We start from the raw sequence: 14,842 nt of genomic DNA on the forward strand, positions 1-14,842 counted from the left end.
ACTCATTAATCCAAAAAAATTAACTTCCTTGTCATTTGCTCAAAAAAAAAAAAAAAACTTCCTTGTCATTAATTTTCAAGGAAAAATAAAGTTCTAAAGTTCATTTAAACATGATGATCTAGTTGTATTTACAGGGCGTTTGGTTGGGAGGAGGGAATTAGGGTGGAAAAGAATTGTTGTAATTCGGTGAAATTGCAATACAATGAATAAAGTAGGAATTGAAATTACCGTGTTTGGTATGCAGAAATAGGAGTACAGGGAATTGACAGGTAAGAAGTGACAAAATGACTAAAATGCCCTTATGTTGTGGTACCCCATGAATTGCAATTTATCATTTGGAGGGAATTGCAATTTCGCAGAATTGCAATTCCCTCCAACCAAACATTGTAGTTTAGGAATTCACTGAATTGCAATTCAATGAATTGCAATTCCCCCCAAACTACATCCAACCAAACAGGCCATTAACGTTTTTATTTTAAGAAATTCTTCAGTCTCACGTATCTTGTTAAGTCGTTTTGTAAAAATTATTAACATGAATGAGTACTTTAAGAAATTCTTCCTTGTCACATGTCTTGTTAATAAGTTGCTAAAATTTAAGGAATTAATTCCTCAGTGTCATGTGTTTTGTTAAGCCATGCATTTTGAGCCGTTTTGCAATGTTTATTAAGATGAGTGGTTATTTTTAGAAATTCTTCGCTGTCACATGTTTTGTTAGTCATTTTGCAATAACTATTAAGATTTAAGACAGAGTACTTCAATAAATCTTTCACTGTTGTTTATTAAGTCGTTTTGTAATAATTATTATGATAAATTGACTCAATCAAACTTAAAATGTTTATCAAGAAAGATTGGCACTGAAAGAATTGAAAAGGAAATATAGGAATCTTCTTCTTCTTGTCTAATACAATGAATTGGGTGTTATGAATATTTGAAGAATTACTTACCCAGCCCCTAAGGAATAAAGAAAAGTAAAGGAGAACAAGCTCATCTCCCTACTCCTAAATTAAAGAATTTATGCATAATAATAAGAATGGATGATAATTAGATTTAAACAAATAAATAAATAATCCCATAATGTTAAAAGGCTCTTCAGGCTTTAGGACTCAATGACAGGGTGATGTCTTGAAAAACCTTAAGCCTCTTCTCAATCTTCCTGGGACAATGTTGTTGTTCCAGCTTGGATGATGTTGTTTCAGCGCTGGAAGAATCCAAAACTGCTGCGATTATCGCGTCCTCGAAGTCCTTGTTGTCGGGCAGCTTCAAGTCCGCCCATTTCTCCTCCTCCGGCGAAATCGACTGCCGTCTCATCTTGTTTTCCGGGGCGGCGGCGGCGCCGTTGCCGGACCTCGTTCGCTTCAGCGGCTCCTTGAAGGAGGAGTAGAACGGCGGCGCGTTTATGTTCAGCGAGTTCAGAGGCGGCTTTTGCGCCGCCCGGTTGGAAGATACGATGTTGTTTTCGTCTGGGAATTGGTCTTCTTGGACCGGATTTGCCGGGAATGTTGTTGTTGAGCAAGGTTGAGGTTGCCAGATTGCGGAGGAGCCCAAGAAAGATTGGAAAGCCTTGCGCTGTTCGAGATGGTTAAGGTTGTCGGAGTCTCCGACAACCTTAACCATGGTCACGGATTCGAGATCCTGGAGCATCTGCTGCGCTCTCTCGTAGGCTTTGAGGTGAGAATCTACGCCTCTGGGGCCGTCCGACACCGCGGGTTTTACGCGGCGGAGCGTGTCTTTAGCCTCCCTAACTCTCCCTTGCTGCATTAAGCAAATCCCCAGATTGCACATCTTGTTGTTGTCTGCCGCTATCGCTAAAGCCCTTCTGTATGCATCTTCTGCTTCTATGTAGTTGTTTTGCTGCATCAATGCCCACCCCAAATTCCCCTGTAAACAAAAACACGATTTTTTTTTTCTCAGTTTACTGATCTGATCATCATTCATTCATCTTGAGTTATATATATATATATATGATTATTACCAGTAGTCTAGTGGCTTCTTGATCAACTGAAACCTGGAACTTTTTCCCTTGGGATCTTGCAGTCTTCGTTCGCTTTCCATTAAAGGCTAATCCTTGTTGGATCATGAACAATTTGTGCCTCAACAGTGCAATTTGATCATCCAATCTCCCACATCTCTGTCAACACCACACAATAAGTGTGTCAAAATTCAATCTTTGCAAATTTATAGAGGAAATGTGCTCACACTTTATCTGTCATTCAATTTGATATCAAAGTCAATCTTATGCAAGAGACCATGAACTATTAGAGCTCATAAAAAAGGTAATAAGTTTACACACATAATGAGACATGTTGAGTAATGAGTATAACACATAAACAAAAATGTGCATAAAACATGTTGAACATAATATATAAATAAAAATGTACTGTTCAACAATCAGTTTAGCCTTTTAGTTAAAACAGAACACATCATTTGGAATGAATGCAGGGGAGTGAAGGGAAACCTTGTAGAGATCTAACAAAATGTTGTCAAGAGCTTCTTGCGCTTGATCCGAACACCGGTTTCTTAACGATTTGATCGCTTCAATGGCTTCTTCCGCCCTGTTTTGCTGCTTCATCACAATCGCCATGTCTTTCAGAGCACTATCCACTCTGTCTCCGGCGTTAATGGCTGCCCAGAACAGAGGGATCGCCTTCTCCGGATCCTTTTCAACCAGCTGCAAATTCAAACACCCAACATCTCAAAAACACAACTACAACTCATTATCAGTTTAAACTTTTAGTCCAGACAAAACATACTTGCACATTCTTGGCCCGAACGTAAGGGCTATCGCCGACGGGGACTTTGGGGGCGACATGGAAGGAATCGGAGCGGGTTCGGGCCACACCCAGAGGCTTAGCGGGGGACGCCGGAGCAGATTTGGTGGGTCTGAAGCCCGGCGGCCCATTCCACATTTCCTGCAACATATTCTTCGATTTCCTCTAAACGGATTCGAAATTTGTTTTGCAGAAAATGGAGATTGAGAATTGCAGAAGGAAGGGAGAGAGTGAGAGAGAGTGAGAGAGAGGGTGCAATTTAGGCAGGGAGAGTGTGGAAATTTGACCGTTGAAATATAGCCGTTGGGAGTCATATGACCACCCGTTGGGTCTTTTCCCTTGGGGCGTTTTTATTGCTATACTGTATATATCAAGTCCATTGTATTGCAATATTTCATAGATGTTCATAATTTTTAGAAAATATTTAAGCATTTTACCAAAAAAGTAAAATCATACCGAATGCAACATGCCCGCTAATTAAACGTTTTCTTCTTTCAATATGCAAATACAAAATAACATTAATTAATTATCCAAACATGCTTAAATCGTAATATATTAAGATCGAGTTAAATTTCTCACGTTCATTATTAGTTTTAACCATTTGTAGCAATTGTGATTGTTTGATGCAATTGATGTATATTAATGATATTTAAGATTCGTAGAGCAAATGATGTTAGGTCGCTAGCCTAGCTCAGCCTAAGCCTAACTAGGTAGGTCAGATCGCGAGCTCAGCTTAGAGTAAAGTCAACTATAGGGATAGTAATTTCTCCTGTTCTCAACTAAAGTCCCTGATCCCCTCCCTGACGAGAATAGGAACTGAAAAAAACTTCAGAGAACGAGACAGAGATGGAGAATACTTTCAAATCCTCGCGAGGTCGAAGGAAGCAGTAGAAACCACGTCTACCTTCACGAATCACACCACGCAGCAATAGCCCTCGTGATACCATATTCCAGTAGATGTTTCCTTCAACCATCGATGCTCATTGTCATGAAGTAGCTCAGCTCGTGACACTCACTCCACCACATAGTAACATGTTTCGTGGTCATGCCTTACCATCACACTATGGTCACTTCGTGAAGCCTAGTTGTTGATCACGCAACAATGAGCTGCGTGACACCAAGTTCTAGTGAGCTTTCCTTTGCCGCCATGCTTCCAACCACGAAGTAATGCTCCTCGTGAGGTTGAATTCCAGTAGCCTGTAACTCCTTGTCACGACGCCGGTCGTGACACGTCTCTAGTGCATCCTTCTCCTCTAGTGTCACGAGGCTCATTACCTCATGACGCGCGTACCCTGAGTATAAATTGCAGCTTTTCTCTCATTTTTCTTTGACTTTGGTTCCCAGGTCAAACCCTAGGTGGATGAGCTTGGTTTCTCCCATGTTTCTATCATCAATCTAGGGTAGATTAGGCTAGATTTAAGGTTATTTACATATTTGGAGTTTGTATTGAAGATTCAACTCTTGGATTTCAAGATTTCACCTTCCATTGTCAATAGATAAGTTTTTTTCTTTCCTTTATCTCTTTCATATTCAATGTTAATGCTTATTACTTGTGTGTGCTTTGCTATGTTTATGTTTGATATATGTGAGTAGTTAGCTTTTGGACTTGAGTTATGGTTGTATTGTCTATCTTGACGCTTTATTTGTAATTAATGCATAATGGGTATAATTATAACCTAGGGTTTATGTGTTTATGAGGGTGTTGTGTTTATATCTTGTTAATGTTTGATGTACACATTCATTAGCATGTTTTTGGAGAATTTTTTGCTACAATGAGAATTAGACCAATGATTTGAGCCACCCCTTGCATAAACCTAATAGTTTGTGTTCTTGATGGACTTGGAATTGATATGTCACGAGAGTGAGACAATTTCTTGTTCTAATCCTCGTATATTCGCTCATTGAAGTGGCTTTGGACTAGGATACCTACGTGCATTCCCGTTTGACTTAGTTATTTGTTTTACATAATCTCATAGGTTGTTGAAGCATCTAGAAGATAATTCTCCCTAGTTTAAGTCCAGTTTCTTTTTTTCGTGTTTAGGGTTTAGGATATGTGTTTGTGTTATTTTGTTTAGTTACCGTAGCTCTAAAACTTATTATGGATCGCTTAGCTTCTTGTTGATTTCTAGTGCTAGTGTCTAGTTGTTTGTATTTGCATATTACGTGTCATAACCCACAATCCCAGAGAACGACAAAACACTTGTGCTTCCCTTAACTACATCAGTTGGTTAGAGCATCGTGCCAATAAGTTCGAGACATGTATGGGCCATTTTATTTTTTATTTTTTAATTGATTTCTGTTCTATTTGCCATTCTTTGATTTTTTAGGCTTTTTAGTTCTACAAGTTATGTCCTCCCTTTTGTATGATGAAGGTAGCATTAAGTATCAACTCTAGCTTCATGAAATGAGTTTAGTAGATAATGCACAATGTTAGTGCGCTAAGTGTACAACACAAAATATTATTGTAGCTTTTGAAGAACAACGTTATTTGAAGCGCAAGAATCAAGGACGAGAAGGGGTGGCGATACTTAAAATGGATATGTCCAAGGGATATGAAAGAGTCAAATGTGTTTTCTTTCATTGAATGATGGAAAAAATGGCTTTTGTTGATCGATGGGTTACTCCGGTGATCTAATGTTGGGTTGAATTTAATGAAGTTTCCTTTGATTTTCAAAAATATTCTATTTGACTCCAATATTCAAATTCAAAATGCTTAACATGATTTTTTTTTCCCAACTATAATCCAACTACCATGCTTGCAATATGATACATCACCTGGTTCTTCTTCATCCTACAATAAAATAAGAAAATAAGAAAAAAAAAGAAAATTAAAGTTAAAATTATTATCATACAATCAATAAGATATACTAAATTACTAAACTAGAACTTACATGTGTCATAATAGCCTTATTGATCTCATGAAGTTGACGAACTCAATATGCTCCACAAATCAAAACTTGCACCATATCAAAAGATAATTTAGCACTATAAAGATTTAAAACTCGGGTACCTGCACTAAATGTGACTTCTTATGCAACGATGCTTATTGGAATAGCTAAAACATCACGAGCTAATTTAGACAAAATATTGAACTTCAATTCATAAGATTTTCACCAAGCTAAGACATCAAATTCAGAGGCTACTTCACCATCTTAACACCTATAAACTCCTTCCTTCAGTAAATGTCCAACTCTGATTTGTTTTGAGTTGCATCTTCAACAGTGTCCAAATATTTATCATACATAGACAAACCAAAAGGACTGCTTTTCCTTTAGAAGTAGAACATGTAGAAGTAACAGAACCCCCCACCCCCACCCCCCAACCACATTTTCAATTTTTTTTTATACTATTAGCTTCCAAATATTCATAGAACAATTCATATAATGCATCTCTAACTTTCATCACATTTATACGTGCATCATTCACATTATATATTTTGTTGAAAACAAAATCAACCAACCTCATTTTGTACCTAGAATCAAGTATTGCTCCAAAAGATATTAAAAGATTGCCATAACCCCAATATTTATCAAATTTTGTCTTCATCTTTTGAATCATTTCTATAATTAACTTTTCATGATGACACTATTTTCATTTAATACATGCTTGACCTTCCAAACAACACCAAGAAAAACATTAGAAGTGAGATGGTTAGTTCCATATATCACTTAAGTAACTTCATAAAATACCTCTAAAATGCTAAGAACATCGTCTATTTTACTCCAATCTTCCACACTCTGACAACATTTATATAAATACCATATTGAACAACAAGATTCATCATATGAACAATGCATCTTGCATGAAATAGCTTGCCACAACTTTCAACTTTACCTTTAATTTATCAATTATTAATTTCCTTTATTTAATTAGTATTAATCCACATTAATATTATCAAAGATGAAATGGTGTTTTGAAATGTTTGTTTGACAAACAAAGAAGGTAGGAGTAGTGTCTTCGTCTCATATGATTTCCTAGCTACCAAAAAGGGTAGAAAGTGGTTCCTTCCTATTTATAACTTTAAAGTAAACTGAGCAACAATATGGCCTATTAGCTCAGTTGGTTAGAGCGTTGTGCTAATAACGCGAAGGTCACAGGTTCGAGACCTGTATGAGCCAGTTTATGATTTGTTTTAGGCTTTCTAGTTCTGCAAGTTATGTACTATCAAATCTGGCTTCATGAAATGAGTTTAGTAGATAATAATGTACAAGGTTAGTGTCCTTAACGTTACACTCATTTGTACAGCCAAAATTTTACTCAGATCAGGATTCATAAGTCTAATTCTTGCCCCTTTATTTCCTTTCCCATACAGCTCTTTAATTTCTCTTGCACCTGTAGTTTTTCTTCTTCTTCTTCTTCTATTTATTCTTTACAAAAACCAAGCATCTCTTGGTCACTAGACAGACGAGTCAAGCTTGTAGGCTCTTCGTTAATGAGAGGATTGTGGAGACCATCAGCTTGCTGTCGATGGGCTTTGTTAAATAAGCATCCATTCCCACCTCCAGGCATTTTGCTTGATCTGAAGACATTGCATGAGCTGTCAATGCCACAATTGGTATGTGTGAACCAGTTGCTACTTCAGATCTTCTGATCGCTTTTGTTGCTTCATAGCCATCCATCTTTGGCATCTATACGTGGAATATCATTAGTTCGTTACATAGGTTCACTATAAATAACAGTTAAGTAGATGTACAGATTCTGAATAGTTTCACTTACTTGGCAATCCATCAAGATCAAGTCGAAAGCCATGGAACAAGATCCTTCGGTTTGGGTAGTTGTTGAGCTGCCTTCTTCCCTTGACCACTCGTTTCTGCAGTCTTCTGAGTTAAGCATGAGCTTGAGAGCATCCACAGCCTGCTGCCCGTCACCTACAACTACAACCTTTGCTCCCAGTTTTTCCAGCATTATCGTTGCAACTCTCTGAAGTACGGGTGTATCTTCAGCGAGTAGTATTGTCAGCCCCGCCAGAGATTTTTGTTGGTTTGTTTCATTACTAGAGCTGACAGTACTTTCTCTGGGACGAGGGCTACCCAAGCATTCTACCGACCTATTCCTTGCCTGCCTTGGTTGATCCTCAGGTGATGTATTGTCTTCCAAATTTGTTTGAGTGAAGTCAACAAAGTAGTTGTTGAGTGTTCCATATTGTGACGTGGAAGAGGCTTTGGCGAAATGTTCATTCCCCCTTTCTTCAGCACGGAATGCATTCACAGCTTTATCCTTCCCATTTTCTGAATTGTCAGAATCATCTGGGCTGGCAATACAAGAGTGGTTGGCATCAATTTCATGGCATTCATGCAAATTTTCTTCTGTTGTGTTTACTGCAGATTGCAGCTCGAGGCTGTTCTCTTTTACTATAGCTTCCAGAATCTGAATCATTTTCCCCTTGTAAAGCGGTCTATTTACCATCAACAGATGCCCTCTTCTCCGGAGCTCAGATTTGATGGTATTCGCAGTGTCATGGTAAAGAATCCACGCAAACTTTGCTTTCCCACAGTATTTATCAAGAAAATTTAGCTGTTCTTCCCATATGTTTGTGCTCAAGTCAAGCAGGCCAATGTCAATAACTATGACAAAAAGCGAGGTGTTTGCATTGCCTGCACCTTGCGAGTTGGTTTTGGTTTTAGAAAGCCTCTGAAGCATTTGTGTCAGTTCATTCCACTCCGACGCTTCACAAGTATGAACTCCATTTTTCTCTAACCACTGGGACATAATTAGCCTTCCCATTCTGCCATTGAGTGCAAGCAGAACCTGCATTCAGGTGTCAAATGATAAGAGTTGTGATTTAGAGTATTAAAGAGAGTCAAATGGAGATATAGAATCCATATAGGCTAAACCCAATCTACTAAGTTCAGTATAGACAGCATTAGTTGTGTGGTTGGGCGAAAATGCAGAATCATTTTACGTACAGTCATTGTCTGCTCTCTAAAATTCAGATGTCCATGCTGTCCTGTGACATCTATAGGAGTGTTGAGTAGGAGGCAAAGTTGCATCAGAGTGCCCGATCCACTTTTCTTCACAACCTTGATCTCACCGCCCATTTTGTTCACCTGTAAAAAGCTCGTAATCATAAGACTAAGATAGTACACAGATCCAGCGAGGCAGACATCTGTTTATGTGCCAGTAATTTTGGTTTTCTTAAGGTAAACTGCTTAAATATGGTTCAAATATGCGTTTTGGTGTATTCACGTCTTCCCATTCAATACTAATTTATGTGATCTATTCTTTTGCAGGGTGTTTTTGGATCTAGGAACAACATATCTACCGAAATGATTAGCAGTTACAACTTACCAGGGTACGTACTATGCATAGGCCAAGACCAGTGCCGCCATGCCTGCATAACAAAATACATTGAGATCAGATCCATTCAGATCAGCACAAAGACATTAATTTCAATATGCATTTTTCCACATGAAGATAGGACATGCATAAACTGCTTACAATCTTGTAGTGGAGGGATCAGCTTGCTCAAAGCTTTCAAACACAGATTCCCATTTGCTTGTATCGATTCCTGGATAATAGAATGGAAAATTGAAGTACTGAAATATGCACATGTCCTAAGAAGTCCCGCTTGCAGTTTCTATACAGTTTAGGATGCATACCACAACCGGTGTCATCAACTTCAAACCAAAGGACAGTTTTGTTGTTATCTTTCTTGGAAGGTCTTCTGGCATGGTTTCCGTGTGGCTTCAACTTCACTTTAGGCGCAGACCAAGAGTCCTTCTGGTTGACAGAAAACTTCCTGCTGTTTGCGAGAGTGTTTGGGTTCTCACACCATCCCCGGAGAATGATATAGCCAGCTGCAAGGCATTTGAGACTGTCAAACCTAAATGTAACATTGGAGTAAGCAAACCACCAGAAAACTAATGGTTATCAGTGACAACAGCAGACTTACAACTTGTGAACTTCAGAGAATTGCTTAATAGATTCGCAAATATTTGAACAACTCTTCCCGAGTCGCCTTTAACTAGTTTTGGCATGTCATCTGAGAGGAGTTAAAGCAAATAATGCACACTCAGAAATTCGATAACAAAGTAAAAATTTCTTGACTCAACTGTTAAGCATATTTCTTTTGTGGTTACTATAGAATATAGATTCTGCAGGATTGGTCATACCAGAGAGATCTAAAACAGTTTCCACATTGTGGTTAATGCATTGGACAGAGAACATGTCAACAAGACCTTCCAGTTCTCGACTCAAGTCGAATTCTGTCTCTTCCAGAACTAACTTTCCAGATTCTACCTGCACCAGGAACCAGTGGACAATATATATCAATTTTGCATAGCAAAGCATGGCAATATGCTTCTGACGCTCACCTTACTGAGATCCAAAATGTTGTTTAGGAGCCTAAGTAAAGCAGTTGAACATTTGCGTATCTGAGTGATTGTTGCAAATTGCTCATTTGTGAGACAATCGTCACATATAAGAATGTCCAGCAAGCCAATTACTGCAGCCATAGGTGTTCGTAATTCATGACTGTCAAAAGAAAGCAAAACATCAGGTAACTGCAGAAGTACACAACTTCAAAAATCAAAGAAAAACCATAAAGTTACCGAATTCAGAAAAGAAAAAAGAATTCATGACTTCAGGAAAAGCTAGAAGACCATGTTAAAAGCCACTTATCAATAGACTATAATCTTTCTGACATACAAAAAGGTCCATATGAAAACAGATGAAGAAAAACTAAAATCAACATTATTTATTCTGATTAGTGCTGTAATAGTTAATAATAGATGTTTATCATGCTTCAAAAATATCAAAAACAAATCACCAACAATGAAATTTACCTAAATTTCAGAGAAGCAGCACACTTTTTCTCTTCTTTTTTATTTTTCATTTCAAAATAAATAAATTTTGTTAATATGCGTGGCAAATCAGAAAACACAAGCTGGGCAGACGGAATAAGTAGAAATCATGTCAAACTCCACTACGAACCACCTATGCTTTATGCTATTTGCTTACTAAATAACTTTTTATCATGAAGATTACCTCATGTTTGCTAAAAACTGACTTTTGTAGTTGCTTGATGCCTCTGCTTTCCTTCTTGCGTCTAATTGACTTATCAATTCTGCCCTTAGTTTCATTTCCTTTGAAACGCCATTTGTCAATATGAATATGCAGACGCATCCAATGATCAGGATGCACACAGATGCAGATATCAATATCACCAATGTTTTGAATGCCCTCTCGTCAACCTTCCCCATTATATATTTCCTTGGAATGATTATAACTCCCACCTGCAAACCGATTGTTGTAATTTTTTCACACTGATTATTAGAAATTATAAGTGCAAAAAAGTGAGGATTATTACCATAGGAAGTCTCCTTAAGTTCAGGAAAAATGAATCAATATAGTAGAGCTGATTGCCAAGCTTTGCGTTTTCTATATGGACTTCATGACCGGGAGGAATCTTGTTCCCGTACTCTTTCTGCAAGCATTGGGCTCCAGCTTGTATCACAGGGTCCTCAGACTCAATAGCCATGATCAACTCCGGCCTTGTTGTGGAGTTCACCAAGAGAGGAGTATTCGTGGAAGTAGCAAGTAACCAGCCCTCTTGTGAGGTTAAATATATATGTCCACTATGGAACTCGACGATTTCTTTCATCAATTGGCCAACACTATAAAGAGCTGTAGTAACTCCCACAACAGCAACTATACTTTTATTAGATGGATCCCAAACTGGAAGTGCTGCAGAAAGCAGTGGCGAATCGGAGTACTTGCTGACAGCCACGTGCCACGAGGCTGCACCATCAGGCACTTGAGAAATGCCCGCAATATTGATCAACTCATCTGGTTGGATTTGGCTTTGTTTCCCAATCCTGACACCAGACAGAGGATCCAGGGGCTCCCTGTACCAGATAGCAGATGTGTTGCCATGTATAGATTGGTCGTTCCATCCATCACGAGATGACGACATACTAGCATCATATGTTCCACTTATCGAATAATTGGAAAGATCAGAGTATATGTAGAACGTGTTGTTACTCCTGTGATCTCTATGGAAAGCCTGGACAAAGCCATTCCTGTAGTTGATGGTTAACGAATTGAGAGCTTTCCTGCTGGCAAACAGCGCCCACGTCACATCCTTCATAGCTTCATACAACTGCTAAGATTAAAAAGCATTTTAAAACAGTGGGTCAAAACTCAAAAACTTGAAACACATGCATCATAAGTAACTCAAAGTATCAAACAACCAAAGTTAAAGAAGTGGCAGCAACCTCAACTTGCTGTTCTTGATTTATAGCCTTGCTATAACGCCTCATTACAAACTCTGACATCTTAACCTGAGCGGTTGCTATTTCGACAGTAGAATTAAGGATGTTCCACATTCTTAGTATAGGCCTCTGCAGCAGTTCATGGCGAAGACCGAATGCTAAAGTGTTTAGTGATCTTTTCGTGTAAACTCTGGTAAAATGCCATGTTAGTAAGGTTAACAATCCAATCAAAATTGCTAGCATGACCTGCATAAAAAAAAAAAAACCAAATTTCCAAAAAGTTTAATCAGACAAAACTAAACACCCCCAAAGCTAAATTCCATCCATTGTCACACTGAAAGTAAAGATAAAGATTTGTCAATAATAAAGAGAGAATATATGCTTTCACACAGGCATTTCATCAGACAGTTAGTACAGACATGAGAAACCTGAGTATATACATACCATGATGGCAAGACGAACCACAAATACGCTATAATATGAAGACAAGCAAAGGGTACTTGCATATTGAAACTCCTCTTCTTCTTCTTCAACATCTCGGCGGAAAATTCTTCTTCTAGTGGGAGACTGGTTTCGTCTGTAAAGGTTTCCAAAACCAAACATTTTATGCAAAATTCTTTCCGGGAGTGATCCCACGGGTGTGGTGGGGGTTGATGATGATTCAGAGCTGATAGAGGGAGTTCTATTGGCTCTGTACGCCATTGTTATTCTTCCTCAAAAAAGTAACACAGCACACAAACATATGTATATATTGGGTTTGGACTTGAGTAAGAAACTTGAGCGTGAAGTTGCAGTAGAGAAAGGCACAGGATTTATAAGGTTGGTGTTTTTATAATGTGATTATTATTGAATATCACTCTCAAATTTCCACTTTGTGGGATGCCATAAATCATAAATGTTTTTGTGGTATATATTAGTGGTCTGTGTGGTGTTACTCACTACTAATACACCTCCTCTACAACACCTTCTCTAATGGTCTTCTGACGTTCCCCTCAATTGATATTGTCCCTCAATTTTACTCCAATTTAGTTTTTTTTGAGTGAAAAAGGGAAATTGATATTCACTATTTAAAGGTGTGTACCGAATAAATTTCAGTTTGATGACCTTAGTAAGTAAAAATCTACAAAGAAATAAATCAGTCTATGTTATTTATAGCTGATCTCTTCAAACAAAGAAGGTGGTTAATAAGTATTGTTGTTAGGAATCAATCTTGTAACTTCGTAGTTACTAAGTCAACAGTCTGATTAACCCGTTTGAAAAACAGGAAAATGACTTCTGAAAAATATTTTCTGGAAAATGAGTCATTTTTCGAAAAACATTTTTATTTCCAATGTTTGGTTGCGTTATGGAAAATTGTCTTGATGTGTTTGGTTCATTTTGGCCGAAAACATGCGAAAAAGTCATTTTGGTCATTCTAAAAAATGAAGTCATTTTCGAAAAAAAAAATGAACTATTTTCCGTCATTTTCCGTTGACCGTATTTTTCGGAGGTTGCCAAATACCAAAAACTCAAAAAATATTTTCCGAAAGTCATTTTCAGATTACCAAACACACCCTTAGTTGGAAATCCCAATTGTGTTATATTTTAAGTGAATAATTATACGCATACTCTCATGTTCTACTTTATTTATATTCATAAAAATAATGAGTCATAATTTTTATTAAAAGAGTTTTTTTTCCTTTTATTAATAAAATTATGACAAGTGTGTCGTGAGTTTTTCAAAATTTGTGAAGATTTAGGAATGAGACATAGCATGAGAAAAGCTATGGCCTATGAGTAGTCATTATCCAATAACATGGTAGTGTTGCTATTGGGGCAATGAGTTTCTTGTCATTGCAAAATGAAAATCTGGGGACACTTCCTATTTCCCAGAAAGGGAACATCGTTTCCTGAAAAGTCCATTATTTGACTCTCTTGCACTGCTGGCGTGCTGTAACGTTCCAAACTCGAGTATTATTGTACTTGAATACATGCCAAAAAATATCCAAATTGACCTAACTTTGATAAATCACTCGGAGCGTCATGACTAGACATTTTAAATCAACCAGAGCGTAATCAATTTTGTTTGCATAATCCGACGTACAGAGAAGTCGAGAGTTTAAAATTTCATTTTGTATGAAAATTAGTTTGAGTATGATAAAAATTTAAATGCACCTTATATATAGTTAAAATTACTCAGGGTACATTGTGATCTAACAAAAAAAACCCTTATGAATAAACAATCTTACCAAATATTTGAACTATTTTGACCAATTTAGTTTGGAGTTGCGCAGTTACGATATGAAATGAAATTACAGGCCGGCTTTAAGAATTCAAATTACTAAAATGTCATTATGTAATAATAACCAAGGGTAATGTTATAATTTTCTTTTTCTTTTTCTTTTTTTTCCATCTGCCATCGAATTGAAATTCATAGAGAACCATGAATTTCAATTTCAAAAAAAAAAATAAAATTACAATTCCTCCCAACTAAACAATATAATCATGTTTCAAAAGTGTTTTTTTTAGTGCTACTAACTCTGTTACCATGTAGTATGGTACAAACTACTAAAGCACAAAGAAACAGCAGCGCTTCCACTGAGACTCAAAACCACCCCCTTCTACATGAAAGATGCAAGGATGTCACTAGACCATAAGGTCATTGGCACATGGCATTAGTGTTAAAAGTAAGATGTCATGGAATGTTGGAATAGGAAAGGAGCACTAGAGAGATGGCGGATTGTGAATAAAATAGTCAAACTCCAAAAAATAAGTTAAAATGAAAGATAGATACGGCGGTGAGTGGCAATAGAAGAAGATTCGGAGCAGACAAGGCAGATTGTGATTTTGGATAACTTCTCACGTGTCACCACCATTCAACTT

At 37.5% G+C, this 14,842-nt stretch overlaps 2 protein-coding genes across 3 annotated transcripts; both read right to left on the bottom strand.

The window, feature by feature from the left end:
• Positions 1 to 863: 863 nt before the first annotated feature.
• Positions 864 to 2,981, bottom strand: LOC116013276 (protein POLLENLESS 3-LIKE 2). The gene is made up of 4 exons (XM_031252945.1): positions 2,751 to 2,981; positions 2,456 to 2,668; positions 1,973 to 2,128; positions 864 to 1,878 (listed from the first exon to the last, which is right to left on the bottom strand). Exons 1-4 carry the CDS (start codon positions 2,916 to 2,918, stop codon positions 1,090 to 1,092), a joined length of 1,326 nt encoding a protein of 441 aa, XP_031108805.1. The 5' UTR covers positions 2,919 to 2,981; the 3' UTR covers positions 864 to 1,089.
• A 3,958-nt stretch (positions 2,982 to 6,939) lies between these two features.
• On the bottom strand, positions 6,940 to 12,861 carry LOC116013275 (histidine kinase 1-like). Of its 2 annotated transcripts, none has more exons than XM_031252944.1 (13): positions 12,425 to 12,861; positions 11,984 to 12,226; positions 11,077 to 11,868; positions 10,755 to 11,002; positions 10,082 to 10,241; positions 9,881 to 10,007; positions 9,661 to 9,750; positions 9,368 to 9,565; positions 9,207 to 9,276; positions 9,057 to 9,099; positions 8,675 to 8,815; positions 7,485 to 8,516; positions 6,940 to 7,396 (listed from the first exon to the last, which is right to left on the bottom strand). In XM_031252944.1, the coding sequence occupies exons 1-13, from the start codon at positions 12,680 to 12,682 to the stop codon at positions 7,178 to 7,180; spliced, it is 3,621 nt and encodes a 1,206-aa protein (XP_031108804.1). In that variant the 5' UTR covers positions 12,683 to 12,861; the 3' UTR covers positions 6,940 to 7,177. The 2 variants fall into 2 exon arrangements, with proteins under 2 accessions (XP_031108804.1, XP_031108803.1); XM_031252943.1 differs by having other exon boundaries at positions 11,077 to 11,871.
• Positions 12,862 to 14,842: the final 1,981 nt, after the last annotated feature.

Source organism: Ipomoea triloba, chromosome 3 (assembly GCF_003576645.1).
Source record: "Ipomoea triloba cultivar NCNSP0323 chromosome 3, ASM357664v1".
Classification (NCBI taxonomy): Eukaryota; Viridiplantae; Streptophyta; class Magnoliopsida; order Solanales; family Convolvulaceae; genus Ipomoea; species Ipomoea triloba.

What these genes read in the sequence shown, in the direction of transcription:
- LOC116013276 (XM_031252945.1), bottom strand. Translation starts at nt 2,918, where the DNA reads ATGTTGCAGGAAATGTGGAATGGGCCGCCGGGCTTCAGACCCACCAAA. An exon ending in TTCGGGCCAAGAATGTGCAA is followed by an intron (nt 2,669 to 2,750) that starts GTATGTTTTGTC and finishes TTGAATTTGCAG; the next exon opens with CTGGTTGAAAAGGATCCGGA. An exon ending in AAGAAGCCACTAGACTACTG is followed by an intron (nt 1,879 to 1,972) that starts GTAATAATCATA and finishes TTTTGTTTACAG; the next exon opens with GGGAATTTGGGGTGGGCATT.
- LOC116013275 (XM_031252943.1), bottom strand. Translation starts at nt 12,682, where the DNA reads ATGGCGTACAGAGCCAATAGAACTCCCTCTATCAGCTCTGAATCATCA. An exon ending in ACTTAAGGAGACTTCCTATG is followed by an intron (nt 11,003 to 11,076) that starts GTAATAATCCTC and finishes ATCGGTTTGCAG; the next exon opens with GTGGGAGTTATAATCATTCC. An exon ending in AGTTGATGACACCGGTTGTG is followed by an intron (nt 9,277 to 9,367) that starts GTATGCATCCTA and finishes TCTATTATCCAG; the next exon opens with GAATCGATACAAGCAAATGG.